This window comes from Orcinus orca, chromosome 16, assembly GCF_937001465.1.
Source record: "Orcinus orca chromosome 16, mOrcOrc1.1, whole genome shotgun sequence".
Taxonomy (NCBI): Eukaryota; Metazoa; Chordata; class Mammalia; order Artiodactyla; family Delphinidae; genus Orcinus; species Orcinus orca.
In genome coordinates this window covers 80,755,105-80,782,606 of record NC_064574.1, presented here as the reverse complement: position 1 = coordinate 80,782,606, position 27,502 = coordinate 80,755,105, and the positions used below count along the sequence as shown (strand labels likewise).

At 55.1% G+C, this 27,502-nt stretch overlaps 1 protein-coding gene across 4 annotated transcripts; it reads left to right on the top strand.

Moving 5' to 3' along the window:
- The first annotated feature begins 328 nt into the window (after positions 1–328).
- TRIM56 (tripartite motif containing 56) lies at positions 329–9,212 on the top strand. 4 transcript variants are annotated; one of them, XM_004268849.4, is made up of 4 exons: positions 329–516; positions 618–682; positions 1,535–1,609; positions 1,719–9,212. In XM_004268849.4, the coding sequence occupies exons 3-4, from the start codon at positions 1,542–1,544 to the stop codon at positions 3,985–3,987; spliced, it is 2,337 nt and encodes a 778-aa protein (XP_004268897.2). In that variant the 5' UTR covers positions 329–516; positions 618–682; positions 1,535–1,541; the 3' UTR covers positions 3,988–9,212. The 4 variants fall into 4 exon arrangements, with proteins under 4 accessions (XP_004268897.2, XP_033282297.1, XP_049555140.1 ...); XM_033426406.2 differs by having other exon boundaries at positions 1,498–1,609; XM_049699183.1 differs by having other exon boundaries at positions 1,177–1,609.
- The last annotated feature ends 18,290 nt before the right edge of the window (positions 9,213–27,502 follow it).

Below are 27,502 nucleotides of genomic sequence, written 5' to 3'. Positions count from 1 at the left end.
ATTCCTCTGAGCCCTCGGACTTGCTGTTCCCGATTCCTAGAATGCCTTTCCCTGCGTTCTTCTCGGGTGATCCCTAACCCCCATGCACTCCTCTGACTCATCTCAAGTGACACCTCCTCCAGGAAGCCTTTGCTGACTCCTCAGTTCGAGGCCCCTTATCTGGTTCCCACAGCCCCTCCCGTATCTCAGCAGAGATTTATAGTACGAAGGGCCTCAGATATGCAGCAGCAATGGAACCCTGGCCTGAGGACGGGGCTCTAGTTACCCTACGCCTCCGAATCACCTATGATCTCTCATTTCTTCCCTCAGAGGACGCATCCTCAGGCATCTGCCCTGCCTTTGCGCCAAACACACTTAGCAGGCTGAGCGAATCCTCAGGCTCAAACTGACAAGCCAACCTCGGCAACTCCAGCCGCCGAAGCTGTCCTGGCCCCGGAGCCCCGGAGCCCCAGAGCCTGCTGGCGGGGGCTGTGCCCTGCTGGTGGTGGAGGCCCCCGAGGAAGCGCTCCAGGCAGGGTAGGGAGGAAGGCGGGGCCTGCGGCTGTACAAGTCGGTGTCCCGGGCCTGGGACGGAAGTTGCAGAAGTACAATTAGTTTCAGTTTTGTTTCTCTTTCAGGAGCCCAGCAACAGCAGCGTCAGGGCCTCGGGGGCCCCCACTCCGGGTCCTGGAGCCCCGGCTAGGTAAGGAGAGGGGCTTGGAGGGCGATTGAAGGGACAGCTGAACTGGAGGGGGTGGGGGAAGGGGGAGAGCGGGAGGAAGGGGAAGGGAGTGGGGAGAGGGACCCAGAAGGCGGGAGGAGAGGGGAGGAGAGGGGAGGCTTCCCCCGCGGGGCCAGAGATCCGAGACTTCCTGGGGAAGACCCCCTCCCACTCTCTGAGCTCTCCAGCCAGCCCCTGCTTTCTGGAAGTTTGGGGGAAATCCCCCAAGTTTCTTTATCAAGTATTTCACAGCCACTGTGCAGGGAGCTGGGGGCATTCACAGCTGATCCTCATGTGACTCCTACCCTCCAGAGGCTTCTAGGAAAGCAGGAGGCCTCTTGCAGCAGGAAAGGCTGAAAGAAAAGGGCTGGAGGAGATGGGGCAAAGGCTACGCGGTGACCCTGAGTTTGAGGAACTGGAAGGAAAGAGCGAGGCGGCCCCTTCCTCTCAGGCATCCTTGTGCCTGTTCATTTCAGGATAGTCGAGGCAGGAAGAGGGGCCCTCACAACCCGTGATGCCGCTGCCAGGGCCTAGAAGGCAGGTGTACGGGGCTGTGGGAATTGGGGTCCCTCATACTCCCCCACCCTCCGGGAGTCAAGGCACATCTGCCCACCCAGACCCTCGGTGGGTCCTCTGTGCCCTCCCCTCACCTGGCATCCCACCCCCAGCAGGACCCCCAGGATCTATTCACACCAGACTTGCATCCCATGTGCCACAAGGCCTGTCAGTGGGGGACACTGATCGTTACGCCAGCAGGTCTCTAAGGCTGTGCTTCTTGGTGTTGTCATATCTCGCAGGGCCTGACATGCAAAAGCGGCCTTTACTTTTTCATAGTTGCTGAATGTCTGCAGGGAGGAAGGAGGCGGCTCTTTATCTCAAGAGACCAGAAGAAAATTCCTGGCCATTCAGGTGAGACCCCAGACCTGGTGGGGCTTGAGGATGGGGGAGAGGTGAGAGGGCAGGTGGGGGCCACCGCGGAGGTGCCCTCTGTCCTCTGACCCCGACCCCTCGCTTGCAGAATGGTTTCCCAGGGCTCCTCGCCCTCCCTGCTGGAGGCCCTGAGCAGCGACTTCCTAGCCTGTAAAATCTGCCTGGAGCAGCTGCGGGTGCCCAAAACGTTGCCCTGCCTGCATACCTACTGCCAGGACTGCCTGGCCCAGTTGGCCGAGGGCAGCCACCTCCGATGCCCTGAGTGCCGCGAGACTGTGCCTGTGCCGCCCACGGGCGTGGCTGCCTTCAAGACCAACTTCTTTGTCAATGGGCTCCTGGATTTGGTGAAGGCCCGAGCCGGTGGAGACCTGCGCGCAGGGAAGCCGGCCTGTGCACTGTGCCCGCTGATGGGGGGCGCCAGCGCGGGGGGGCCAGCCACAGCCCGGTGCCTGGACTGCGCCGACGACTTGTGCCAGGCCTGTGCCGATGGGCACCGCTGCACTCGGCAGACCCACAGCCACCGAGTGGTGGACCTGGTGGGCTACAGGGCAGGGTGGTACGACGAGGAGGCCCGGGAGCGCCAGGCGGCCCAGTGTCCCCAGCACCCGGGGGAGTCCCTGCGCTTCCTTTGCCAGCCCTGCTCCCAGCTGCTGTGCCGGGAGTGTCGCCTGGACCCCCACCTGGACCACCCCTGCCTGCCCCTGGCCGAGGCTGTGCGTGCCCGGAGGCCAGGCCTCGAGGAGCTACTGGCGGGCGTGGACAGCAACCTGGCCGAGCTGGAGGCCACCCGGCTGGCGGAAGAGGAAGCCTTGGCCTGTCTGCGGGAGCAGGCAGCCAAGGTGGGCACGCAGGTGGAAGAGGCAGCCGAGGGGGTCCTCCGGGCCCTCCTGGCCCAGAAGCAGGAGGTGCTGGGGCAGCTACGGGCCCACGTGGAGGCTGCCGAGGAGGCTGCACGGGAGAGGCTGGGGGAGCTGGAGAGCCGGGCACAGGTGGCCAGGGAGGCGGCCGCCTTTGCCCGTCGCGTGCTCAGCCTGGGTCGGGAGGCCGAGATACTCTCACTGGAGGGGGCGATTGCCCAAAGGCTTCAGCAGCTGCAGCGTTGTCCCTGGATGCCTGGGCCAGCCCCCTGCCTGCTGCCCCAGCTGGAGCTCCATCCTGGACTCCTGGACAAGAACCGCCAGCTGCTAAGGCTCTCCTTTCAGGAGCAGCAGCCCCAGAAGGACAGCGGGAAAGACGGAGCCAGATGCCAGGGAGGCGCTGCAACCCCGCCCCAGAGCAGGGACGGAGCCCAGACCCCAAAGCAGGACAGCGCGCAGCCGCCCCAGGAAGATGGAGCCCAGACCCTAAAGGCGGAGAGAGCTGAGACGCCCCAGGAAGATGGAGCCCAGACCCCGAAAGAGGGCAGAGCCCAGACACCCCAGGAAGATGGAGGAGCCCAGTCCCCAAGGGGCGGCCGATCCAACAAGAAGAGGAAGTTCAAAGGCAGGCTCAAGTCCGTTTCCCGGGAGCCCAGCCCAGCACCTGGGCCGAACCTGGAGGGCTCTGGCCTCCTCCCCAGGCCCATCTTTTTCTGCAGCTTCCCCACACGGATGCCGGGGGACAAGCGGTCTCCGCGGATCACCGGGCTGTGTCCCTTTGGCTCCCGGGAGATCCTGGTGGCAGATGAGCAGAACAGGGCCCTGAAGCGCTTCTCCCTCAATGGCGACTACAAGGGCGCGGTGCCCGTCCCCGAGGGCTGCTCCCCGTGCAGCGTGGCCGCCCTGCAGGACGCCGTGGCCTTCTCGGCTGGCGCTCGCCTCTATCTCATCCGCCCCAACGGCGAGGTGCAGTGGCGCCGGGCGCTGAGCCTCTGCCAGGCCAGCCACGCCGTGGCCGCCATGCCGAGCGGGGACCGGGTGGCCGTCAGCGTGTCAGGCCACGTGGAGGTGTACAACATGGAAGGCAGCCTGGCCACCCGGTTTATCCCTGGGGGCAAGGCCAGCCGGGGCCTGCGGGCACTAGTGTTCCTGACCACCAGCCCCCAGGGCAATTTCGTGGGGTCAGATTGGCAGCAGAGTAGCCTGGTGGTCTGTGACGGGCTGGGCCAGGTGATTGGGGAGTACCGGGGGCCGGGCCTGCACGGCTGCCAGCCAGGCTCTGTGTCCGTGGATAAGAAGGGCTACATCTTTCTGACCCTTCGGGAGGTCAACAAGGTGGTGATCCTCGATCCGAAGGGGTCGCTGCTCGGTGACTTCCTGACGGCCTATCATGGCCTGGAAAAGCCCCGGGTGACCACCATGGTGGATGGCAGGTACCTGGTTGTGTCCCTCAGTAATGGGACCATCCATGTCTTTCGGGTCCGCCCTCCTGACAGTTAAAGGGCTGGGACTGGAGAGACACTTCGGGGTGGGGGGACTGGGGGGGTAGAGAGAAGGGAAGCAGGGCGGCCCGAGGGATGTGGTGGCCGAGGGCATTTTCCCAGAGAGCAGGGGTTGGCAACTTTTCAAGGTGAAGTGCGAAACCGCTCTTCAGGTGCGCAGGAATAGGGACCAAGGCGGGTGGCATGGCCGTAACCCTCGGAAGCGGAAGAGGAGGGGTTGGAGGGGTGCTGGGCATTAATGCTGCTTGCTTTTGCTGGGGGTGACTGCCACTGCCGCCGCCGTAGAGTCTAGGTTTCCAAGATGTGTAAGCTAGTCCTGATTTGAGTTCTTTAAAACCATTCCTGATGGGGTAGCCCAGGGAGAGTCTTGGGGAAGTGGGTAGAAATAGTCCTTTAAGCCCAGGGCTTGAAGGGTATGTCAGGTATGTACTTTCTGGAAGAGAGCTGAGAACCCCCTCCCCTCTGACTTGAACGGGACGCACCAAGTCAGAAGAGGTCTGGGATTTTGAACCCGGCCATAAATGGCATCTTCCACCAGCCTCGGCTGGGAAGTTGAGGCTCCTCTGATAATGGCGTCCCCCAGTGAAGTGCGGGCTGGACTTCACGGGGGACCAAGTATAGACACAAGCCGAGGCCAACAGGCGTTTACCTTTAAGTCCGTGAAGAGAATGTGCTACTAGAAAATGGAACCCGGCGGGGTTGGAGTCTAAAACACAGGGTTCTGAGTGTGAGACAAGGGGAGACCCTGGGTCTTACCCCCCGACTTCCACCACCCCTCACCTCCAAGCCAACCTGAGGCCAGACCTATGTAGGATTTAAAACCTTTTCTTTTTTGATGTCTTTACACTTCCTGGAGTTTATTTTTAGCCCCCTCTTAGTTTTCTGGCACAATTCCTGTTGAGAAACTGTGGCTGCACTAAGGGGTTGAAGGCATTTGTCCATATTGCCGTTATGGGTGGGGAAAAAACCTAAGGCTAGAGGCCAGGTGAGGGACTCGGGCCAAACCGGTTGGAAAACCTGGGAAGTCGGTAGTGGGGCTGGGATGGGCGGAGGGGTGAAAATCTCATGGAGGGATCCCATCAGAAGGGAGCCGTGACCACCGGCCTTTTGCACAGGCTGTGGCAGCGGTGGAACTGAGGTGGACATGTTTAGCCAGGGGCTGTTGAGAGGTGACCAAAGGGAATAATATGTAAGGATCATGGGCAGTGAGTGTTCATGGGAACCAGAGAGATTTTGGACAAGTCCAGATGGAAAATGCAGGACATTAGGTGTAGGGAAAAGAAAATCTGTTTCCAGGGAGGTCGTTGATTGTTTAATGAAGTGAAAGGGGAAATCATCAATGTCAGGTGGACAAATTCAATTATATAAAATTTTGAAATGTATGCACAGGAAAGAAGAATGAAGATTAAAGGAAAATCAATGAGATGAGGAAATGACGGAGCATTGATCTAAGGAGTCTCCAGTATATGGAGCGACTAAACAGATCTACTTGGTCAAACGACCAAATAAGCCGTATACCCAAGAGGAACGCACACAGGCCAGGACACATAAAATGAAACATAAAATAAAATCGACCACTTGCATTCGTCAAAAATACATTTTAAAAAATATGTCGTGGGGAAGTAGACCCCTGGCACTATAAATGATGCTTCCTGGTGAACAGTTTGGCAATTCTTGACAAAAGTCAAAGAAGTGATTATAAGACGAAGTTATCTCACTTTGGGGAGTACATTCTGGGAAAAGGATACAAAAGGAAAAAACGTATCTGCACACAGGTATTTGTGGCCACCCTGTCTATTACAGTCTTTGACAGGAAACAGCTCAGCTTAGCTCGCCAATTCTGGCTAGACCAGAATCTAGCCAAGTAGACTGTGTTCTACCAGGACAGTGAGCTGCTGCCTTCATGGATGACAATTATGAGAACTATTTAGGAGAATATGATGTTATATGATGCAATCGTAAGCCAAAAAAAAAAGATTTTGGCTTTCTGTTCATGTAATGATAGCAACAAGATAAAACCATGTCTGAATAGTTACCGAATGGAAATAGGTTCAAAATGTGTAAATAGTCAGTGATTGGGGAGATTGGGTTCTTTTTATTTCATGCTGTTATTCATATACGCACATTTCTACTTCAGTTATTACTGTCCGTTAAATAACATATATGCTTGACTACTTCAGAAAAATACACTCAAGAATAACTACTGGATTTGTGAATGAATGTGTCAGAATAAGTGAGACTGTTCTGTCAGGGGTAGGGGTGGGGGGCTAGGCAGGAGTCAGGAGGAGAATCCCAGCCAGTCAGGACCCAGCAGGGAGGAAGGTTCGTCAGAGCAGGGTCCTGTCTGGTGACTGACCAAGGAATCTGCCCTGGGAAGTTTGCAGAGGTCAGGTGGTCCCCGTGGGTGGTCCCCGTGGGTGATCGGTCATTGTGGAGTGTCCAGAGACAGGGGAAGGTCTTACTGAGTTCACCAACTAATTCAGACCAACCGGAAACCAAGTGGCGGTTCTGCGGAACCAGCTGGTTTAAGATGAGTTGCACGAGTGGGGTGCCGTGTCTGTCTTCTTTGCAGCTCTCTCTACAGAGTCAGCACAGTGACGGCTCCTAGTAGGTGCTCTGTAAACGCCTGTGGAGTGAATTGATGTCTAGAAAATGCCAGGTTGTCCAAAACTTTGGCTTGTGGGAAATCTCCAGTAGGGGGCACTGTGGACACAGCCTACCGTAAGCCTCCAGGAGACTGGCTCAGCTCTAAGTCACAAAAGAGGTGAAATTCGCGTGTCCTTCTTATATGTCCTGGGCAGGGGGTGGGGGTGGGGGGTCCTGGCCTCTAGGGGATAAATACCTTCAGGTTTGCAGAGCCGCATGGGAGCCACGTGCAGAGGGCCCGGCTGGTGGAATGGCTGCAGTCAAGTGGCTCACCCCTGAGGCAGGAATAGAGAACTTCCAGAGGGAAATATCACCTGGATTCAGGAAGAGAATCCCACAGATGCTCTAAAGATGAAGGGGGCACAGGGCTTTCCATGACGCTGTAGGAAGCCTGGGGAGTCAGGCACTGGACGATTGACAGACTTACTGAATTTTCCTCGTGAAGGGGTAGGGGTGGGAAGACACAGAACATGGCAAAATGTGAAACGGATGAGAAGTATAGCATTGAGCGTAATTTGGAGGTAAAATCCTCAGTGCCCCAACTGTCACCTGGGAATCCTAAATCCCGGCAAAGAAAGCACTGCTCAGTGCGGAGAGAGAGTTCTCGGCTCAACTACAGATGTTAAGTAATAGGAACGTTGTGTAAGATCCGACATCCGCACCCTGCATTGGACTATGACAATGATCGCTCATTCCTTGTGCTGTCTGGAACTCTCCAGATCGTGTAGGAAAGGAGAACGCCGTTCGGGTAGAGAGAAAGGGAGTAGAGAACCTTGTTCATATTCTCTGTGCTTAAAAAAGGAAGGTGAGGGCTTCCCTGGTGGCGCAGTGGTTGAGAGTCCGCCTGCCGATGCAGGGGACACGGGTTTGAGCCCTGGTCTGGGAGGATCCCACATGCCGCGGAGCAACTAGGCCCGTGAGCCATGGCCGCTGAGCCTGCGCGTCCGGAGCCTGTGCTCCGCAACAAGAGAGGCCGCGATAGTGAGAGGCCCGCGCACCATGATGAAGAGTGGCCCCCGCTTGCCACAACTAGAGAAAACCCTCGCACAGAAACGAAGACCCAACACTGCCATAAATAAATAAATTTAAATGATAAATCATATCTTTAAAAAAAAAAAAAAAAAGGAAGGTGAATGAGGCAGTGGAGACCTGGGTTGAATGCTGGCTCTTCCAACTAAATAGCTGTGTGATGTTGGTCTAGCTCCCTAACCTCTCTGAACCTCAGTTTCTACATCAGTAAAATAGCGATAATAGTATTCACCATGCCCACCTCACGGGGTGGTGGTGAGGACTGGCTGAGAGGCATAGAGAAGGATTTTGTACCCCATAAAGCTCAAATCTGCAGTCTTGGTTGGGAAAAATTTTAACCGACTTTAGCACTGACTTATTTTCCATCAGGGTAAGCTTGAATGGGGATATTGTGCGCATGCATTGTGAGGGGAAAACTCGAGGACGTCTGGGTAGAGTTGTGACCTGCTTCTCCTTTGGAGGAGACTGTTCTGTTTCGCTTTCCAGCAGTTATTTGGAGAAGCCATTTGCTAAGACACAGCAGTGACCGTAGGAGCAGAAGGGACCGATGGCCAGCTTGCTAAGACCAAGGCCAGCTGAGAATCAGGCTGTACTAATGAAGGCCCGATAGCCATAGACATTTAGAAGAAATTCACAATGGCAAGAGTAGCCCAATTTTTTGATAATTTAGAGAAAATATAATTTGGGAGAAAATAACTCTTCTTTCGCTGTAGTCTTATTATTACTGTATCTATAATGCCATGTCATCGAATAATCTACAGAGATAATATTCCAGAGGGGCAGACATTCAAGAGAGAAGTCAGAAGTCTTCCGAGGAAATTGATGAGGTTGGTGACCTGAGCTGGGCGAGGTGTGATAAGTGGGTGCCAAGATCAAGGTATTTGACCATTTCTCCTGGGCAGGTCAGCTGAGAACTAGAGTTATCTCGTAAGTCAGGTGGGAGATTGGATGGGGATGCAGAGTTCTGTTTGGGGGAGAAAATAGTCTTGGACTAGCTGGGGCAGGGAGCTGCCAGAGAGAGTGCTCAAGAAGACGTTACCATTAGGAGAAAGATGAAGTTCAGATGCAGGCTTAGGAAAACAGGTAACTTGACAGAAGGTAACAAAACCAGCCTACCCAACTGATTCATGAATGTGGTTTAGTTAAATGAGTCTGGATGGGAACAAAAATAGGTCACAGAGTGATTGGAGGTGTGGAGAAGGCTCAACAGGGTCTGGCTGACCTCACCCTCACCTGAAGCCTGGGTGAGGAATCTTTGGGACCGGGTGGAGAGGGTACCATATGTAAAGAGGCAATTAGGAAGTAGTTTGGGGAGGTTTTGGAACGCTATCTGACTTGTCTTCAGAGAAAGTTTGAACTGGTTGCATTAGCAGCTAAGAGAAATGGGCTTGAAAATGGTGGAACTGGGGCCTCTGTACCAGTGGTGTGAGCCCAGCAAGTATTTCTTCGTTGCCACCAGGCTGAAGAATCTGTGTTGTAAACTCGTTCATTCCTTTATACTTTGTATCATTCTTTTCTGTTTCTTAATAAATTCTTTTGAAACATGTGGACCTTCTCTCAGATGGTTCGTGGGTCTGGGAAATGATCAACACCCAGGTAGCGGACCTCCCTGGCGGTCCAGTGGTTAAGACTCCACACTTCCACTGCAGGGGGCGCAGGTTCGATCCCTGGTCGGGGAACTAAGATCCCACATGCCTCGCGACACGGCCCGGGTAGTGAAGGGAATCAGATATCATGGCCGTTCCTTGATATAGCTCCAGAGATGCTACACAGGATCCTTGGGGACATTTCAGAAGCAGGGTGATCAGCACAGTCATCGTCTGTGGTCCCAGCCCTCGTCCCGGGCCACTCCCACCTGTAGGACAGAGGGGCCCTCTGGGCAGAAGTGTGCATCTTCCAGGCTCACGTTTGGTGGGAGGCAGCCCTCAGGTGATCCGGCCCAGCAGGACCCCGTGGAGGTGTATATGAAGGAGGTGGGCCAGGGGCCCAGGTCAGGATGGCTGTGCCCATCACTGGTCTCTGCTCGTTTTCTGGCTTGTGGGCTCCATCTAACGTGCTGCATTTGTGATCCCACAGTGGCCCCTGCAGGGCTGGGAGGTACCCAGGCTCTAGGAATATCTGCCTACTGGCCCAACCCACCCCCTCTGACCTACTCTCCAAAGCCCCTCCAGGAGCTCCTGACCCTCCCTTCTGAGTCCTGAGCAGGAAGAGAAAAGATCTCAGGTCTTTATTTCGAATTCACTCAGCCTCCGGCCTCCGCATCAAATACAGGAGTCAAGCAACAGTTATGGAGTGCCACCTACCTGTGCTTCACATCCATCGCCTTCCGGGATGGAAGTAGGCACCATCGTTATTTTACAGACACGGAGACCTAGGCCTGCGAGCTTTGCTCATTTTAAGTAGATTTCGTTTCTGACTCCAAAGGCTGCCCTTCCGACCAGCTCTGAGTCCGGAGCCTCATTCATCGATGAGAGAGCTGAACGAAATGAGATCTGAGGTTCTTCCCCGAGCTAACAGGCCAGGACCTATCCCTAAGCAGGTCCGGAATCTCGACCCAGGAAGGGAAGCTCAGTGATGCCCCCCATACCCCCACCACCATCTTCTCAGTGCCAGAGAGGCCCCGCCTCCCCACGGAGCAGGAATGACATGCCACAAGAGAATGCTCTAAGTGGCTCGTGGGGAAGGGGAGGGTGTGGAGGGCCCACCACTGCTGCCGTGACAGCCTGAATAAGAATTCCGCAATTCGTCATCTAATGACTCAGCCTGGCTTTGGACCAGAGCCTCTGTGAGCCCTGGGGAGTGTGACTCAGCAGCTGAGGGGGCCGGGCGGGAGAGCCTGTGGGTCCATGTGAGCGGCGGCTGTGGGGAGAACGGCCTGTTCTAGCTCCAGACCCCAAGGCGAAGCGTCTGGCCCTGTGGTCAGGCACATGTGTCCTCGGTTCCCAGCCATGCGGCCCAGCCTCCTCCCTCAAACCTGGGTCTCTCTCTCCTCTGCATTGGAGAAGTCGCAGCCCTGGAGGCGGCAGACCCACTGCCTCTGCTCACAGCCATGGGGTCTGCAGCAAGTTGCCAGGCCAAAGACTCTGCAGGCCTCTCTCTTCTTTGCTGCCCTGCTGGGGTCAGGCCACCTTCGAATAAGGGCAGCAGAGGACACACTGTAGGGGTGGGGAAGCCGGGCTATGTCACAGGCTGGGCACACAGCTCGACAGATGCTCACTGTATCCCTCCTCGTCACTGGGGTCAGGGGAAGGGGGCTCTGGGGTCTTGATTTTGCTCCAGGGTCAACTCAGAAAATGTCTCTTCCCCATCAGAAAGGGCAGCGTCTGTTTCCTCTCCCCTGAACACTAATTTAGGGACAGTCTCACCAGAAGAAAAGAGCCAGAGCAAGGAGACATGGAACAGCCCCCGAATCCAGCGAGGGGCCAGGGCACCGAGGCCAGGGGTCCACGTGCAGGGCGGGTGTGCACAGACCCGCTTCTTCCCTCCAGCGCCTGCTTCCCTCCCATCTCTGACGGCCCTGACTACTTTCTCACCTCGATTATTCACACGCAGCTCTTTCCTCACCTGCAAAACCCTTCAGGACAAGAACTTCTGATTCACACTGAATTTTCCATAACCAGGTGTTCTATAAATACCAGTGAGTGAAAAGAACAGATGAGTGAATTTGGGCTAAAATGTAGTCCCTGTCGCTTGCGTCAGATGGAACACAGAGAGGAGCTGGAAACTGCTGCGCCAGGCCCGGAGGCAAAAAGGGTCCATCCCTTTTCCTTAGAAGGGAACATGAGTAAGAGTGAAGTTATCTGGAAGAAAAGATAGTAACCTCACTCCGCTGTACTTCTCCCATGTTCCACAGCACTTTAACCTTCTAACATACTATTCCATTGAATTATTTGTCCTACTAATTGTTATAATTTGTCTCTTCCTCCAAATTCTACCCCAGGTAGAACGCAAACCCCAGGATGGGGCATTTTGCCTGTTTTGTACACTAATACCTCCTATGCCCACAGAATGGTGCCTGGGATACGGTAGATTTGGAATGAATGAATGGTATCTATGAAATGTTTACTTGGAGGCAGGCCCCTCTCTACCGGTTATGCATTTATGTGTATTAAAGTCCAGGTAGGTGCATGGTATTATCACGTCTGGTTTAATTATGGGGACGGTGAGGTTAGAAGGTTATGTGACATGAACAGGCTCACCACGAGCTGGGCAGAGGCCAACGCCAGCCGCGGCCGGCCTGGAGCTCACTCTGCAGCGCTCCCTGGCGAGGTGATGCGCACGAAGGCTTCCCAGCAGCCCCACCCCAGTCCAGCTTTCCTGGGCGAGACTTTCTTTCTTTTTTTAAAGATTTTTTTTGTTTGTTTTTGGTGTGGACCATTTTAAGAGTCTGTATTGAATTTGTTACAATATTGCTTCTGTTTCATGTTTTGCTTTTTGGCCACAAGGCCTGTGGGATCTTAGCTACCAGACCAGGGCTGGAACCCACACCCCCTGCATTGGAAGGCGAAGTCTTAACCACTGCACGACCAGGGAAGTCCCCAAGGCTTTTTTTCTTTCTCTCCCTTCCCACCAACTTCCCACACGACCCCACTCTAACCCCCAAAAGTTAGCTCTGCCCCAAAGTACAGCTTCTTCTCAGTTGGAAAGACTTTTCCTGGCAGGAGAACCACGGAGACATGGGAGCAGAGCGCGGGCTGGGGAGCCTGGGCCTGGCTCTCCCTGCCCGGGCCCTACTCCCCGCCACCTCCCTCCCCCCACCCCACAGACTGTGTGGGAGACTCCCAGGCCCAAGTTGAGGGCCGGAGGAACTCCCTACATCACTCTTCTGTGCGTTTCGTGCTGCTGGGAGCTGAGCTAGAACCTAAGGAGGTCCCTGCCCACCTCAAGGCGCGAGACTCCAGACGCTGTCTCCTCTCCAGGCCAGCCCTGCGGGGCCCAGGCGGGGAGAGCCAGGCCCCCTCACCTTCTGCCTTTCTCCCCAGTTCCCTTCTTGGCTCCAGTGCCTCCGTGGTTCTCTCACCAGGAAGAGTCTTTCCAGCCGAAGAGAAGCTACACTTTGGGGCAGAGATATCTCTTGGGGTTGGAATGGGGTGGTGTGGGAAGTTGGCGGGAAGGGAGCTATAGAGAAAACATCACCCAGGAAAGATGAACTGGGCTGTGGCTCTCGGGAAGGCCTTGTGCAAATCACCTCCCCAGGGAGCGCTGGAGAGTTAGCTCCAGGCCGGCCGCGGCTGGCGTTGGCCTCTGCCTAACCACTTGCTCCTGTGTGATCCCTGGAGAAAAGAATAGAGATCCAAGAACACCAGGAAGCAGGGAGAAGGCTGCAGGGACTTGAGGACACACACATCCAAGCTCAGGGAGACACGACGCCATATATCTCCATCCGAGGCCTCGGGGAGGCAGCAGGAGAGGAAGGGAAGGATGCTGGGGTGTCTGAGCACCATCTGGAAGTGGTCCATCAGGGGAGGCGGAAGCTGGATTGGGGTTTGTCATCGAGAATCTGTGTCCAGATGTTGAGAAGCAGTGCCACACCCTATGTATGGGTTTCTGGTTGTGGCCAGGGCCAGACATCTTTGCTGGTGTTTAGATGAGGTGTATCTCTATGCTCTGCAAAGCGCACAGGGCTGGGGGACTTGCTGTCAGGGTGTTCCCAGGCAGGGCACCATGCCAACTTTCACCTCATTAAAGAATCGAGACTGGAATTTCCCTGAAGCTCATTTCCTACCACTTACTACTTAGCGGAGGACCAGAGCTGCCACATCTGTCCTCCGAGGGCAGATGCTGGGTGTGGGCGAGGAGCAGAGCCCTGCAGGAGTGCCTCCATGCCCTGTTCACCTCTCCACCCAGAGGCCTGTCTCCTAACACAGGAGCACATGTGCCTCCCCTCTTGGATTCTTCCTCCCTCTCCTTCAAGGAAGGGAGTCACAGGGAAGAGATCCACATTTAGTCCCAGCTCCACCGCTCCCTGTGCAGAGGTTCCTTCACCTCTCTGAACCTCCGTTCCTCATCTGTACAAAAGATGCAGTGAGACAGCACAGTGGTTCCCAGATGAATAAACAAGAGGGAGAACACAAACACACTCAGTGCCTGGCACATGGAGATGTTCGGTCCATGGCCACCCATTCTCTCCTCCCCTCACCCAGCCCTTGGGACCACGGGCCTTCTCTCCATCCTTTTAGAGGCAAAACACCCCATGCACCCATCACTCACTCCACCATGCAGCACGTATTTATTGGACCCTCTGCCTCTAAATAACCAATGCAAACAGCAAGCACAAAAATGTCCAGGGGGAGCTTCCCTGGTGGCGCAGTGGTTAAGAATCTGCCTGTCAACGCAGGGGACACGGGTTCGAGCCCTGGTCCGGGAAGATCCCACATGCCTCGGAGCAACTAAGCCTGCGCGCCACAACTACTGAGCCTGCGCTCTAGAGCCTACGAGCCACGACTACTGAGCCCACACACCACAACTACTGAAGCCCGTGCACCTAGAGCCCATGCTCTGCAACAAGAGAAGCCACCACCATGAGAAGCCCGCGCTCGATGCAACTAGAGAAGGCCCGTACGCAACAATGAAGACACAACACGGCCAAAAACAAAATAAATTAATTTTTAAAAAAAGTGTCCAGGGACGACATGGCCGGGGCGGAAGGTGGCCGGTCTCCCAGACAAGGCAGCTTTATCATGGTGCTTCACCACAGCCCAGCACCTCCTTCTCGGCTACAGGTGCACACCTTGGACAAAGCAATCTCAGGTCCAATTAACATGAACCGGACGCGGAAAGAATAGCTTACGGACCCCAAATTCTGGCTTATTAATTTACAAACAGAGTCACATCCCCAGGCACCTGGACACATCTCTCCTGGGGGCCTCAGAATGTGGCTTTAGTGTGGACATTGGATGATCTTAATGGCAGGATGATAGTCTGAGACATCCTCTGCACCTCCAGACACACCCATCCTTGGCCCTAGCCACTGAAATTTGCGGGACGGGACACCGATTGTCCGGCACAGCCTGGAGCCCCAGCACCAAGTTGGGTCTCCTTGGATCCCCCTTTATGATGAAGAGGAACTTTCACCTCGTCTTGGCATTTTCCCTCGGGCAGAAGACAATGCAGTTACTTTGCTGAAATGCAATCACAATCTTATCTGCTCCTCTATGTCTCCTTAATTGGATTTGGGATATTCACAGACAGACAGTCTCCTAGGTAATTTCTACAGAGGGCTAATATCCTCTCCTAAACTGAGTTTCTTCTTAATTGAATTCTCAGAAGGCGATGTTAACTTCAAGGTACTTGGCTGTCAGACCCAAGTCCCGCCCACGTGGGGCAGTATTAAGGGACACAGGAAGAAAGTTTACACCCAAACAGTTCCTGCCTCTAAACGATGTACAACCCAGTAGGGAAAACAAAACAAACACATGCAATGCAGTCGACGAATAATCCAGTGCTGAACGTGTGATTGTGTGGGTCTGATCATAAGAGGGATCAAGTTCAAAGGACAGACAGCTCAGGATGGCCTGGAGGAGGCTGGGAAGGCTTTGGGGAAGAGGCAGAGCTAAGGCATCTTGGGAGGCTCTGTGGACAGCTGACTTACCTAAGAAAAGCAGGGGAGGGGGAACATTCCAAAGGCAAAAAATGGGTGGGAAAAATGGAAATCAGATGGTCTAGATGGAAGGGGGCAGATGTGACCAATTCACATCCCGCCCCTGTGATGAATGGCTTCCCGTTTCCCTCTTTCACCCCCACTACTTCTGTTCCTCTTCCCCGTGCATGAGCTGGGCTTGTGGAGAAAGTCAGGGACGCCCATCTCCCCCACCCTCCCCAACATACACAAACACACGCGTGTCCAGACGCAGCAGAACTAACGGTCTGCTGGACAGGAAAGCCCTGTCAGAGTGCAGGGAACCTCCACCCCAGGCCAGGAGGGACAGCCCTGGGCTTTCCACCTGCTGCACTGATCACCACCTGATTCAGCCTGAAAACCAGCCCCAGGTGCTAGACACAACATGACCTCTTCCCCTTTCCTACCAGCTCCCTGGGATTCTCAGAAGTGATAACAGGGAGTTCCCGAGTCAGGGGCTTTCCATCCAGGCCCTGCTGCTGGCTCCCACCTCCACCCCCATTTCCCTGAGTAAGCTACCAGCACAGGCAGATACGGGCAAGATGGAGTTTGGCATGCCATTTCCAGAAAGAGGGAGGACTGGAGGAGAAACCCCCTCAGAGCCCCATTCTGGTGGCTTAGGTTCAGGACCAGACCCTTGAGACACCCAGAGCAGAATGGTTTCCATTAGTGCTGGTCTAAAGCGGGAGCTCAGAATGAGAAGGGGTGACCCCCAATTTCCTGGTGTCCCCTCTGAAGGAGCTAGACCCTGGAAACCAGACAATGGCCCCTCTGCTTCCCCAGACAGCCTGGTCCTTAGACAGAGCTGGCCAGTGTGGAGCTGAGGACTCAGGAGGGTGAGGTCTCTGCCTGCGAGGCCCGCAGCTCCTGCCAACCCTGGCATGACTGAGGCTGTCTGTGTCTGGGACCAGCCTCACAGAATGGTGAGCTGGCAGGCTGGGCTACACCCTGGGGAAGAGGGAGTGGGCCCCAGAGAGCCAGGTGGTCTAGGCTGTGAATAACAGAGGCCTCATCAGCACCCCAGAGCCACGGGGCAGAAGCACCCAGCACAGGGACTGACTAAGAGCAGGTCCGGGCGGGTGGACGATGACAGGGGAGTCGGGAGGCTCTGTCAGGCTACACACACACACAGACACACAGACACACACACACTCACACACACACACACACACACACACACACACACACACACGAGCAAATCTCCCGGCCTGCTCTTTGGGGTCCTTCATTTCCAGGCCCTTCTACTCACACGACTCTTTGCTTCTCCAGGCTGACTCATCCTCCCTGAACGCCCCTTTGCCCTATCCCGAAGGTTGGGGCCCTGAACTCCTCCGCACCTGCCCCAGGCCTTGGCTGTATGCCTGACTTCATGTGTCATTCAGGAGGCACTTGGCCCAGCCTTCCTTGGAACTGCTTATCTTTAGAAACGCCTGTCTTTCTCCAGAACAGAGCCCTGAGTCCCTCCAGGGCTGGAGCCATATCTCCAGCCCCAGCACTTTTATATGCCCAGCGGGCAGAAAACACAATGAAAGCAGCTCTGCAGGAATGCCAGCAGATGGCAATTAGGATAGCGACCTTCATTCTTCACAGGCCGTGCCCCGCAGGGAGCCTTCCCGGGCAGTTCACAGCGGGCAGTTCACAGCGAGCAGTTCACAGCGGGCAGTTCACAGCGAGCAGTTCACAGCAAGGCTCTTTCAAGGCATTCGAGGCATGTTCTGGCTCCTCCAGCCCTGAACCAGCTTCTCATCTCCTCTCTCCCTCTCCACCCATCTCAGAGTTGAGCCTGAAGTCCAAGGTCAGCAGAAAACCAGCTCACAGATGTGAACAGGGCAGGAAAAGTGCTCACGGAGCAACTGGGTCAAAGTTCAGCACACCCATCCTCCTCCCCAGCTCACCGCCAGAGGCTGCAGCTCCCTGTCGCCAGGTGACCCAGCCTCCAGGCCTAGGGCAACACCGACCAGCTGTCAGGTAGACGCCTTCAAGTGTGATAAGGGGGCTTTGCCTCCAACAGCCTCCCCAGGGCAGCAAGTGCTTGACATTTCACATCACTGGCTCATGGGGTCTAAGGTCATAGTCTCAATCCTAGAAGCACCCGAAGAGCTAGTAAAAACAAAACAAACCCCAGTATCCCAGGGTTCCAGTTCAAGATTCCAATCATCAGGGGTGAGTCTGGGTCTCAGGACTTTTCAAAAGCTCTTGGCGGGGGTGGGGGATGAATTTGGAGATTGGGATTGAAACATACACACTACTATATATACAATAGATAACGAATAAGAACCTGCCGTACAGCACAGGGAGCTCTACTCAATTCTCTGTAATGACCTATATGGGAACAGAAGCTTAAAAAAAAAAAAATGGATATATGTATATAACTGATTCACTTTGCTATACACCTGAAATTAGCACAACATTGTAAATCAACTATACTTCAATCAAAAATTTTTAAAAAATTTAAACAAAACAAATGCTCCTGGGTGAGCCTCAGGTGCAGTGGGGGGCTGAGAACCACTGGATCAAGGTACAGAATGTTGTAATTCCAAACTGAGTGTGACTCGGGAGGGTTTAAAACAGTGAATCCTTAAGACCTGAGTTGGAATCAGTTCCTTGCTGGGCAGCAGATCTCGGGGGGTGCGGGGAGGGGAGAGGGGATGAGACCAGGGTCAGAAGAGTTCTGAAGGAAAGAGTCAAGGATGGTGGGAAGGGGGCAGTGGGACATGCAGTGAGGGAGGGGCATGGACCCATCCTGGGTTGGGAGGTTAGGGGGGACAGCTGTGCCGGGGACAGCTGTGTGGACAGGTGAGGCACTGAAAAACAGAATGGGGTTAAGAGCTGGGGGCTCTGCAGCCAGCTCCTCTCATTAGCTGAGTGAGCTTGAGCAAGAAATCCGACTCCTTTGTGTGTCGGTTTCCTCATCTGTAGAATGGGGACATCGCCACTCCCCGACTCTGAGCCACAGGAGAACGAACTAAGGTGATGAGTACCAAAGAGGGCCTGGTAGATGGCAACCACTCAGCATACCTTAGCCATCATTACTGCTGTAGTTTGGGGAAGAGAGCAACTCCTGAAACCCTAAAGAAAAGGCATGCAGACCCCAACACCTAAGAAAAGAATGGATTTGCAGATCAGAAGCTGCCTCAACACACTAACAGGGGCAGTCACAGATCCAGGCTGTCTGGCACGAGTTTTCAGAGGCTCAGGGTCCATCCTTCCTCCAGGCTTACCAGCATGGGAGTCCGGGAGGCTAGGGGCCCTGCAGCCCTGACAAGGGGGTTGCTTCTCCCTGTCCCTTTCAGATGGAGGCCTCTCCTCTAGCTCTGGGATTTGCCACACTCTTTCTAAAGGCCCTGAAAGAGGATGGAACTCTCCCCTCTGGTATTGCACACAGTGCGGGACCCCAGGCAGGCCTCCACCCTGTCCCGGCCATGACCTCATTCATCTCTAATGAAGTTCCTGCAGGTTCCAGCTTCTGCAAATCTTGCCCTAGAACCTAGAATTGTCTTACTTGGTTTCCAACAGCCAACTGGCCATCTGGGGGCTGTGACGGTCCCAGCATAGATGGGCTTCTTTACCAGATGCTCCTTCGGTTCTCCCGGGATCCGCCTGACCTTGGCACGGGACCCTGTTTTCCCCCCTAGGAGCTCATCTGCCTAAGAAGGCCAGCAAAGGGGGCGGGGACCATTTCTCCCAGTCACTACACCGCGGGACTCAGACCTCCAGCCTTCCACTGCAGCGCCCATACCTGGAAGCCAGTTCACGCTGGGGCATCCCCAGGGCTGTTTACCTGACTGGAGCAGGAAGGCCCAGTCTCTTTCCTTTCCCCCTTGTTCCCTGGAAGGTGACTCTGTCCCTCGTGCATTGTTTTCTTTCCGGTGGAATTTCTGCTCTTGAAGACTCAGCGTTCTGCGTTCCTCCCACCGCTGCCGTTTCTCACATCCCGGTTTCCTCCTGTCCAGACAGCGCTGGCCATCGGCCAGGACCTCGGCCATTCGTGGAGAGGACAAGGGCTGAGGACAGCAAAGGGTGGAGGCGGGAAGTGGGAAGCTGATCATTCCTCCTTCATTGGAGCCTCAGGCCTCTTCTGCAGGGCCTGTGGTGGTCCTCCATGGGCAGTGTGTCAACAGTGGGTGGCGTGTCCACTATGGGTGGCGTGTCCACCATGGGTGGTGTGTCCACTGTGGGTGGCGTGCCCACTGTGTGGGGGCATGTCCACCATGGGCGGTGTGTCCACCATGGGCAGCGTGTGCACAGTGGGTGGTGTGTCCACCATGCACAGGCAAGCCCTACCCCCTGCAGTGGGCAGAGAGGCCCAGAGAGCAGGCCTGGGGTGGACACATGGGGAGGTTCTGCATGGACGGGGACAGACCTTGGACTTCCCACTCCCAAATTAGTTCCTCCCTGGATTGGGTACGAGACCCGTCTGGCACTAAGGCAGGCAGGGAGCCCAGACGGTCAGGCCAAGATTGAGGCCAATCTCCAGTGTGGTCTCAGGACAGGGGTTAGGGGTGGCAGGCAGTACTGCCCAACTTGTGCCAACTTGCCTGCCCATGGCGCTCGCGGTGGGGTTGTGGAAGGTGCTTGAGACGGGGTGGTTCATGCTTCCCCTCTCCTGACCTGGACCCCAGCCCACAGGCCAGTTCCAGGAAAGGGCCCAGGTCTGATTCCTGGGTGTTAAATGCAGCCCAGGTCAACCTGCCCTTCCAGCCATGAAGCAGAAGGGGCCCCAGACTTCGTCAGGTCTGGGCCGCCTCACGTCTGCCACCTCAGCTCCCCTCACTCCAGCAGCCCAGCCCCTCCTCCACCCCGTCCCCCCAGGCAGAGCTGCGATGGGAATGACAGTTACGCGTTTGCCTGCATCACCCTTTAATCACACAGCCCTGTTAGTTCCTGACACTGATGGGAGTGGGGGCCACAGCGAGGCACCACCAGGCAAGGGACTCAGGACAAAGTCATGTTATAATTCTGGGTCCTGGGAATAGGAGGGACAGCAGGCATTTCCAGCTCCGAGCATCTGCTTTAGATCGAATTTCTTAACTTGGTAATGATGTCTTTTTCAAGCATCTGCTGGAAGCCTGGTCCTGCCCTGCCAGTGCCAGACATGGGCCTTCCTTGCCCCAGTGCCCCAGCCCCACCTGCTGAATTTCTGGGGTTCCTTACCTGAGGACCTGATTCTCTAATCCCTTCTATCACAGGAGTCTTGGTCTCTACCCTCTACCCTCAGGAAACCAATGGGCTCAAGAGAGGACACACACACACACACACACACACACACACACACACACACACACTTTTTAAAGTCAGCTGAAGGCTACTGATTGCTTTCTTCCTATGGGTAGATATACTTGGTCATTTCATTCAAGCCATCTTTTGAAACCCTAACAAGATAGTTATGGAAGTGGCATCATTCTCCCCATTTTGCAGAAGAGAAAAGTAAGGCTGTGGGGAGTAAAAAAGTTACCCAGAGTCTCCTGCTAGTCCTCAGGCCACATCTGCCTCTTTCTACAGAAGACATCTTGTTCACGCCCATGGTGTCTGTCTAGAGAGACTGAAGCATTAGGAAGGGAAAATGGTTTGCTCACGACCATGTGGATAACTGGAGCCAGAATGTCTGGTCACAGTGATGACCACCGGAGAATCCTGACGTGTTGAGAGCAAACACACGTGGCTCAGTAAGCAGGTCTGATTGAATACAGTCTTCCCTCGGTATCTGCAGATTGGTTCCAGGACCCCCGCAGGTACCAAAATACACAAATACTCTAGACCCTTATATAAAATGGTATAGTGTACTCTGTCCTCCGTATCCACAAATCCTGCATCAGGGGATTCAACCGACTGCGGATATGATCGGTTGGTTGCATCCACGGGTTCGAACCCGCGGATATGGAGGGCTGACAAGAAGGGAAGGGGAACCTTCTGGTTGTGGGTCTCCTTGGGATGCCTTTCCTAATCAGGGTGGGGTCTCTGAGGTCAGGAGGAGGCAGCCACGGGGATCCAGGAGAGAAAAAGCAGGTCTCCGAGGATAACGTAAGGGACAGGAGCAGTTGCAAGGAAGAGCTGGGTGCTCTGGAGAAGGGAGTGGGCCCAGGAAGCCAGGAACTGGGAGGCGGGTGTGGACGGAGTCGGGACAGTGTTTCTATGTGGCCTCCAGTCTGCAGCGAGTAGAGGGTGCTGCTTAGGACAGCGACTGCGGGGCAGTCTCTGAAGGCATCTCTGAATGTCACATCAAACCCATCCCAGAAAAGATTCAGAGAAGCTCCTTTCTGAACACCTGAGCTGGAGGATGAGGGGAAGGCAGCCGTCCTGTGACTCCCCTGATCAAGCTGAAGTCGTCCTGTTGCCTTTCCTTCAAACGCTGCACTGCTCTCCCCAGCCCTTTCAGCTGCCGCACGACGTGGAGGGGCACAGGAAGGGTTCTGGGTCCCCCACGGATCCAAGCAAGCCAGCAAGACAGGCGCCGACTGCCTTCCTGCTCACCAAGCCAGCTGAGGCAGCCTGGGGTGACTCAGATAGACAGACATGCAGAGAAGGCCTGCTTCCATATGGCGACGAAGTAAGAGAGAAGGAATAGTCAGTGACTCGGGACGTCCCTGGCTCCCCACTGGCAAATTCCATCTGTGCTGCATCACCAGGCTGCTTCGTTCCTGGGACCTGTGCCACCCACAGGTTCCCCACTGACCCAGGGTCACCACCACCATCAGAAGGTTCCACTTCCCTTCTTGTCAGCCCTCCATATCTGCGGGTTAGAACCCGTGGTTGTTTATCTGGCCGTCTGCCCAGCTCAGTAAACTGGTTGCGTCCAGAGCCAGGACGCAGACTAGAGCAGGAGCCTCTACTTCCAGCACCTGGGAAGAGGCTGCAGTGAGAGCAGACCTAGAACACGGAAGCCCATGAAGAGAGCAAGACGGAGATGGGATGCCTCAGGTAGAAAGGGTTGCTGCCCAGAGATGGAGACAGGTGGAGAGAGGATGAGAGCATCGTCTCCCCTCCCTGTCCTGGGATCTGTGACCCGCCCCCTGCTCCCCCGCCTCATCCAAGCTGCCCTCTGCTTCTCCCTTGCAACCCAGCATCAGTACCTCTTCCTCCGGGAAGACTTCCGTCCACATTTGGGCCTACACCCTGATAGCCTGAGTCTTACAACTTTGTATACAGAGTTCGACAGATGGTTTTAATCTAATCATTGCATGATGTTAATCTTCTGTCCCAGGACGTGTGTCTGTGCCTTCGGAGAAGGGAGAAGCTTATGTTTCTCTGAATCACACCATCGGGCATTGATTGTCAATAACCATTTGGCCATTTGGGGGAAGATTCACACAACAGCCAGGGTAAAATGAAAGATGTATCCAGAGAAAGTGATAAAAGGAGATTCAGGAACGCTGGGAATGAGGAACAAGTTCTGGTAAACAGGAAAGAAGTGAATCAGAGTTAGACAATCTATGTACGTGGAGAGAGAAGTGGAAGCAGGGTTAGGATCTGACTGGGGTAGACCCAGTGGGAGCGGGAGGCTCCCAGGCCTGCACTACCTCATTCTGGCTGCCACCGGCAGGCTCTGCGGTCACACCAACCCCAGGAATCACACACGCCATCTGCCCCATACATCCCCCTGTGGCCACACTGGGCCCCCTTCTCTCCCTCTGCCTCTTTCTTCCAAGAGAACAGGCTCTTTCTTGCCTGGGGTCTGTGGGGGGGTCTCTGGTGCTCACTGAACACTGACATTATGAGAGGCACCCCCAAGGGAATACTGCCCCCCAACGCCCCTCCAAGAAATAAGGATACACAAGACATGGCGACGGACACAGTAAAGTGAAGGATAAGCACAGAAGTGACTGTAAGAGAAGGGGATGTTTGTAAAAGTGGTTCAACTGTTAGGGGGTGTTATAGGGGAATCAACAGGACGTAGGAGATGTGGGTGGCAGAGAAGGGACAAAAGGGCCAAGACCAGAAGAGTAGGTCAAAGTCTACTCCACTTTCACCTGCTGAGAAAACAAGCCTCCGTCCTTCCTGGTATGCTGGAGGGTTCAAGACACGCGCCAAATGTCAGTGGCGTCCACATGTGACCCCACAGCTCAGAGAGGAAAATCGTCCCAGGATCTAAAGTCTGTGAAGTCGGCCAGTGGGAGCACGTCAGGCTCAGGGTGAAATCCAGAGGACCTGGCCTGAGATGGACAGAGGGGCGGCAGCCGTTCTCGTGGGTGACCAGCCAGTCCGCTTCCCAAGGCATTTCATCCACTCTGCTAATCACCGAGAGACATCAAAATATATAACAAGGCGCTTGCCTTATGTCAAAGTTAACAGCTCAAGCTGTCTGGGTTCCTGTCCTGGTTCTGCCCCAACCGAGAGTGGCTGCCGCTTAGTGAGAGCCTGGAATATGTCGGACGCTTACAATATTTCATTTAATCCTCACAAAAACCCTGAAGGGTGGGAATGAGTGTCCATCTACATACCTACCTCACATACAAAAACGGAGACCCACAAAGTTTGGTTTTGCCCAAAGACACATAAGTAGCTAAGTGTCAGAGCCCTGACCAGGCCGGCTCAATGGGCACTGTTCTCCCATTTATGGTATGTCGCTGTGTGTTCTCAAACACATCCCACGGCCTCTCTGGGCCTCAGGTCTCTTACCTGAAAATTCAAAGGACCGGACCAGATGGTTCTTAGAGCCCTCCGCTCTGAAACTCTATGACATGATTGGAGAAAAAAGCATCCCACGTTGGGGGATGCAGGTTCTACTGTTACGGGAATTTAAGGCGAGATGGCTGGAGGTGGCGGCTGGAGAAAGCGTAAAGGAGAGGGGCTTATGGTGGCAGATTAGGGGGGAGTCAGGCTCGGCGGCAGTGTGAGGAGGGACCTTGGACAGGCCGAGGTGGCCCATGTCTGTCGGGCTGTCCCAGGGCCGTGATCTTCAATGAGAAAAAGTTGACACGTAGCCCAGGCCTCGGCTCACTCCTACAAGATGGGGCCGAGAGCCCAGCCCAAACACAAGCTATTTTGGGTGTTGTATTCTTTGGAAAACCACCAGGCCAGAAATAGCGCTGTGAGTTAGTAGGACCCCGGCCTTCTGCCACCCCCGGCTCTCCCAGTGAAATTACCAAGAGTCAGGAGGCCGGCTCTTAACATTCCAGGGAGCCTGTGTAACTGATAGGAGGCAGCCTCTTCTTCCCACAGGAAGGCCTGGAGCAGAGCATTTGACTGTAAAAGGGATTCTGCACGAGGAGAGGAGAGGGAAAGAGGGATTGAGTCACGGAGAGCAGAAAAGAGAGAGGGGGAAAACGGGGAGAGAGCTCACATGGCTGAGACTAGAGGAGACGGGCGGGAGGGGCTGGAGATTCCCAGTGGATGGAGGGATGAGTAGAAGCGATAGGAAGAGGGAGTCTCAGAGGGAGAAAAGGAAAGAGAAAAAGAGGGTGGGTACCTGGGGCTTGGAGAGCAAAGGGGAAGCAAAGCGGAAGAGCAGAGAGCTAGAGGGCAACTGCGGGGCAGGAGGTAAAGCGTTGGAGGGAAGACCAGCATGGCGGAGGCCCCAGTGGAAGCAGGGCTACTGGGGGGTGGGATCGGGACAGGGTAGGGGGACAGTCACGGAAAGTGTGAGTCTGATCTCGTCACGAAACACCTGCTCAGAGCAGATGAAAACATCTTTCCCAGTTGGCTAGAACCGGAACTTCCCCCGAAAATCCACAGCCCTATAACTCATTCTCTTATCTCTGACCCTCCAGGAGTCTGAGATCCAGTTATTTCAACAGTAGGGACTTTTGACCCCTTAAGAAAGAGCCAATGCTTGAAAGAGGTGACGGGGTCAAGGCTGTTTGGTGTTCAGGGAAAGTGACAGCTCCTTGAGTCAGGTTGGATTCTGAGAAGGGCGTTGCAGGAGGTCTGCTTTGGGGCAGCGGGTTATTGGACTGCACCCTGGTGTGGAGAAGATCTCCTGAGGGCAGACCAGGGGGAGGCAAGGTCGTTTCACGGAGAGGAGAGGCAGGCACCACGATCAAGTCTGGGTTTAGATCCTCTGGTGGCCCCAAGTGATCAGAAAGTCAAAGGGAGGGTCAGAAAACCCAGCATGGTACAGTTACACTAGGCTTTGCCTCAGTTTCTAATCCACACCCACCAGACACCTACAAGTCTCCTCCAGTTTGGGAAAAGACCCCTTAGTAAGTCAGCCCTTTCTGTTTCCAAGGTAAAGCGTACCCCTTCTTTCTCCAACAGGACATAGAGCTGCTCCCAGGTGCTCCTGTGCCCAGGAACAGAGGGGCTTTTCTGGAACGGCAACAGGATCATTCAGGTCCAGGGGTGGGGGCAGAAATGGTCACTGCCCTGGCAGGACCCAGGCGGTCCCAGAAAACAGCAGGGCTTTTATGGCTGAGGCTGGGCGAGGAGAGAGACAACAGCTTCTGGAATAGCCCACGGAGGAAGGCATGAGGCTCAGCTGAAGTGGCTGGAGAGGCCGGACAGCGGGGCACCTGGAGGGCAGGTCCAGCCGCCTCTTTTTTTTTTTAGCGGTACGCGGGCCTCTCACTGTTGTGGCCTCTCCCGTTGCGGAGCACAGGCTCCGGACGCACAGGCTCAGCGACCATGGCTCACGGGCCCAGCCGCCCCACGCGGCATGTGGGATCTTCCCGGACCGGGGCATGAACCCACGTCCCCTGCATCGGCAGGCGGACTCCCAACCACTGCGCCACCAGGGAAGCCCCCAGCCGCCTCTTGTCCCACTGCTCTTCCAACTTGGGGCTTGGCACTCCCAACACAGACTCCCAGGTCCCTGTCCCCCTGTGGCCCCCAAGGGTGAAGGGCAAGGCATTGGGGCCTTTCTGGGGTTAGGAGATGGCTTGGAGGCTTCCCCTTCTCTCCGTGCCACTCCACATCCCCACCTGGTTCCCAGGGGCAACAGGGAAAACAAAGGTGGAGGCAGAGGGAAAATGGGAAAGTCCTCCAGCTGCAGTTGCCCTTGGTATCTGTTTACTTAAAAAAGCTAAAACAAACATCCTGACACATCCACCCACTTAAACTTCCTGTGATCCTGCTACCGGCTGTCTCCATGGATACTCCCAGTCAAACCCCACTACCTACACAAAACATGACAGTGTGTGGACTCCGCCACCCAAGTCAAGGGCTCCATCCCCCCCAGGACCCCTCTGGCACTACCCCGTCCACAACATCAGGCACACAGCCAAGGGTGCCACCAGACCCCTAAATGCACCAGCCCAGTCCTACAAACTGGCCTCTCGCCGACGTCCACCATCGATAGAATTCTTTGGTCACTTTGCCACCCCTAATCCCAGTGCCCTAGAAGCACACCCCGTAAACCCGCCGTGAATTGACGCCCTTACTTCCATCCCTACTGCCGCCACTCCAGCCCTCCAAATGTTTGCATCTGGAGGAAAAGGGTAAGACGTAATCCTCCCCAGTCACAGCAGGCAGCTCAGAAAAATGAAACCTACACACTGGGCTCCTAATTTCCCACCAAGGCTTTACCCCTTTACCCCGGTTACCCACCACCCCACCCAGCACACCTCAAACCCCAGCCATACAGGACTGTTGACACAAAGAGAGCCCTGGGGACACCACCAGAGTCTGGACACGTGGGGGAGTCAGCCACACATCACCCAGTGGACGGGCTGGCAGGCGCTTGGCAGGGAAGACGGAAAGAGGGGAGGGAGTTCTCCACCAGGCTCATGTCCTAGACAGTCAAAACCCAGACAATCACATGGCATGCTCCGGGCCCTCTGGCTGCTGGGATGTACTCAGGAAGAGGGAGGGGTGTTCTTCCCAGTTTGGCCAGTGCATGGAGCTGGTGGACAAAAGTCTGCAGGATCTTTAGTTTCTTTGATAACTCTGCAGCGATCTGTTTCTCCAAAGGAAAAGGAGGAAGTGTAAATCATTTCCCTACACTGAGCACTGGGGAAAGTAAGCACTGGGTGCCAGGGGTCAAGCTGGCATAACATCCCGAGGCAGAGGGCAGCAGAATCAAGGGAGGCCCTGGGGTCAAGGCAGCCAGGATTTGCTCAATTGTTCCAAGCCCTCTCTGACATGTACACACACAGGGCAGCACGCACACACACACAGATGCCTCAGCAAGTCCCACAGAGGGAGGTGCTGAGGGGGCCCGGCTGCTGTTCAGACAGACTTCCAGAGCCAGAAAGTGGGCGGGGCCGGGCCATGAGTTAATCTACTTCCGGCCCACATCTGGTATAAAGGGAAGCAGCAGCCTCCAGAGGAGCACAGCCGCATCTGG

Coding starts and splice junctions, on each gene's coding strand:
- TRIM56 (XM_004268849.4), top strand. CDS start 1,542: ATGTCTGCAGGGAGGAAGGAGGCGGCTCTTTATCTCAAGAGACCAGAA. Junction 1,610..1,718: donor GAAAATTCCTGGCCATTCAG/GTGAGACCCCAG, acceptor CCTCGCTTGCAG/AATGGTTTCCCAGGGCTCCT.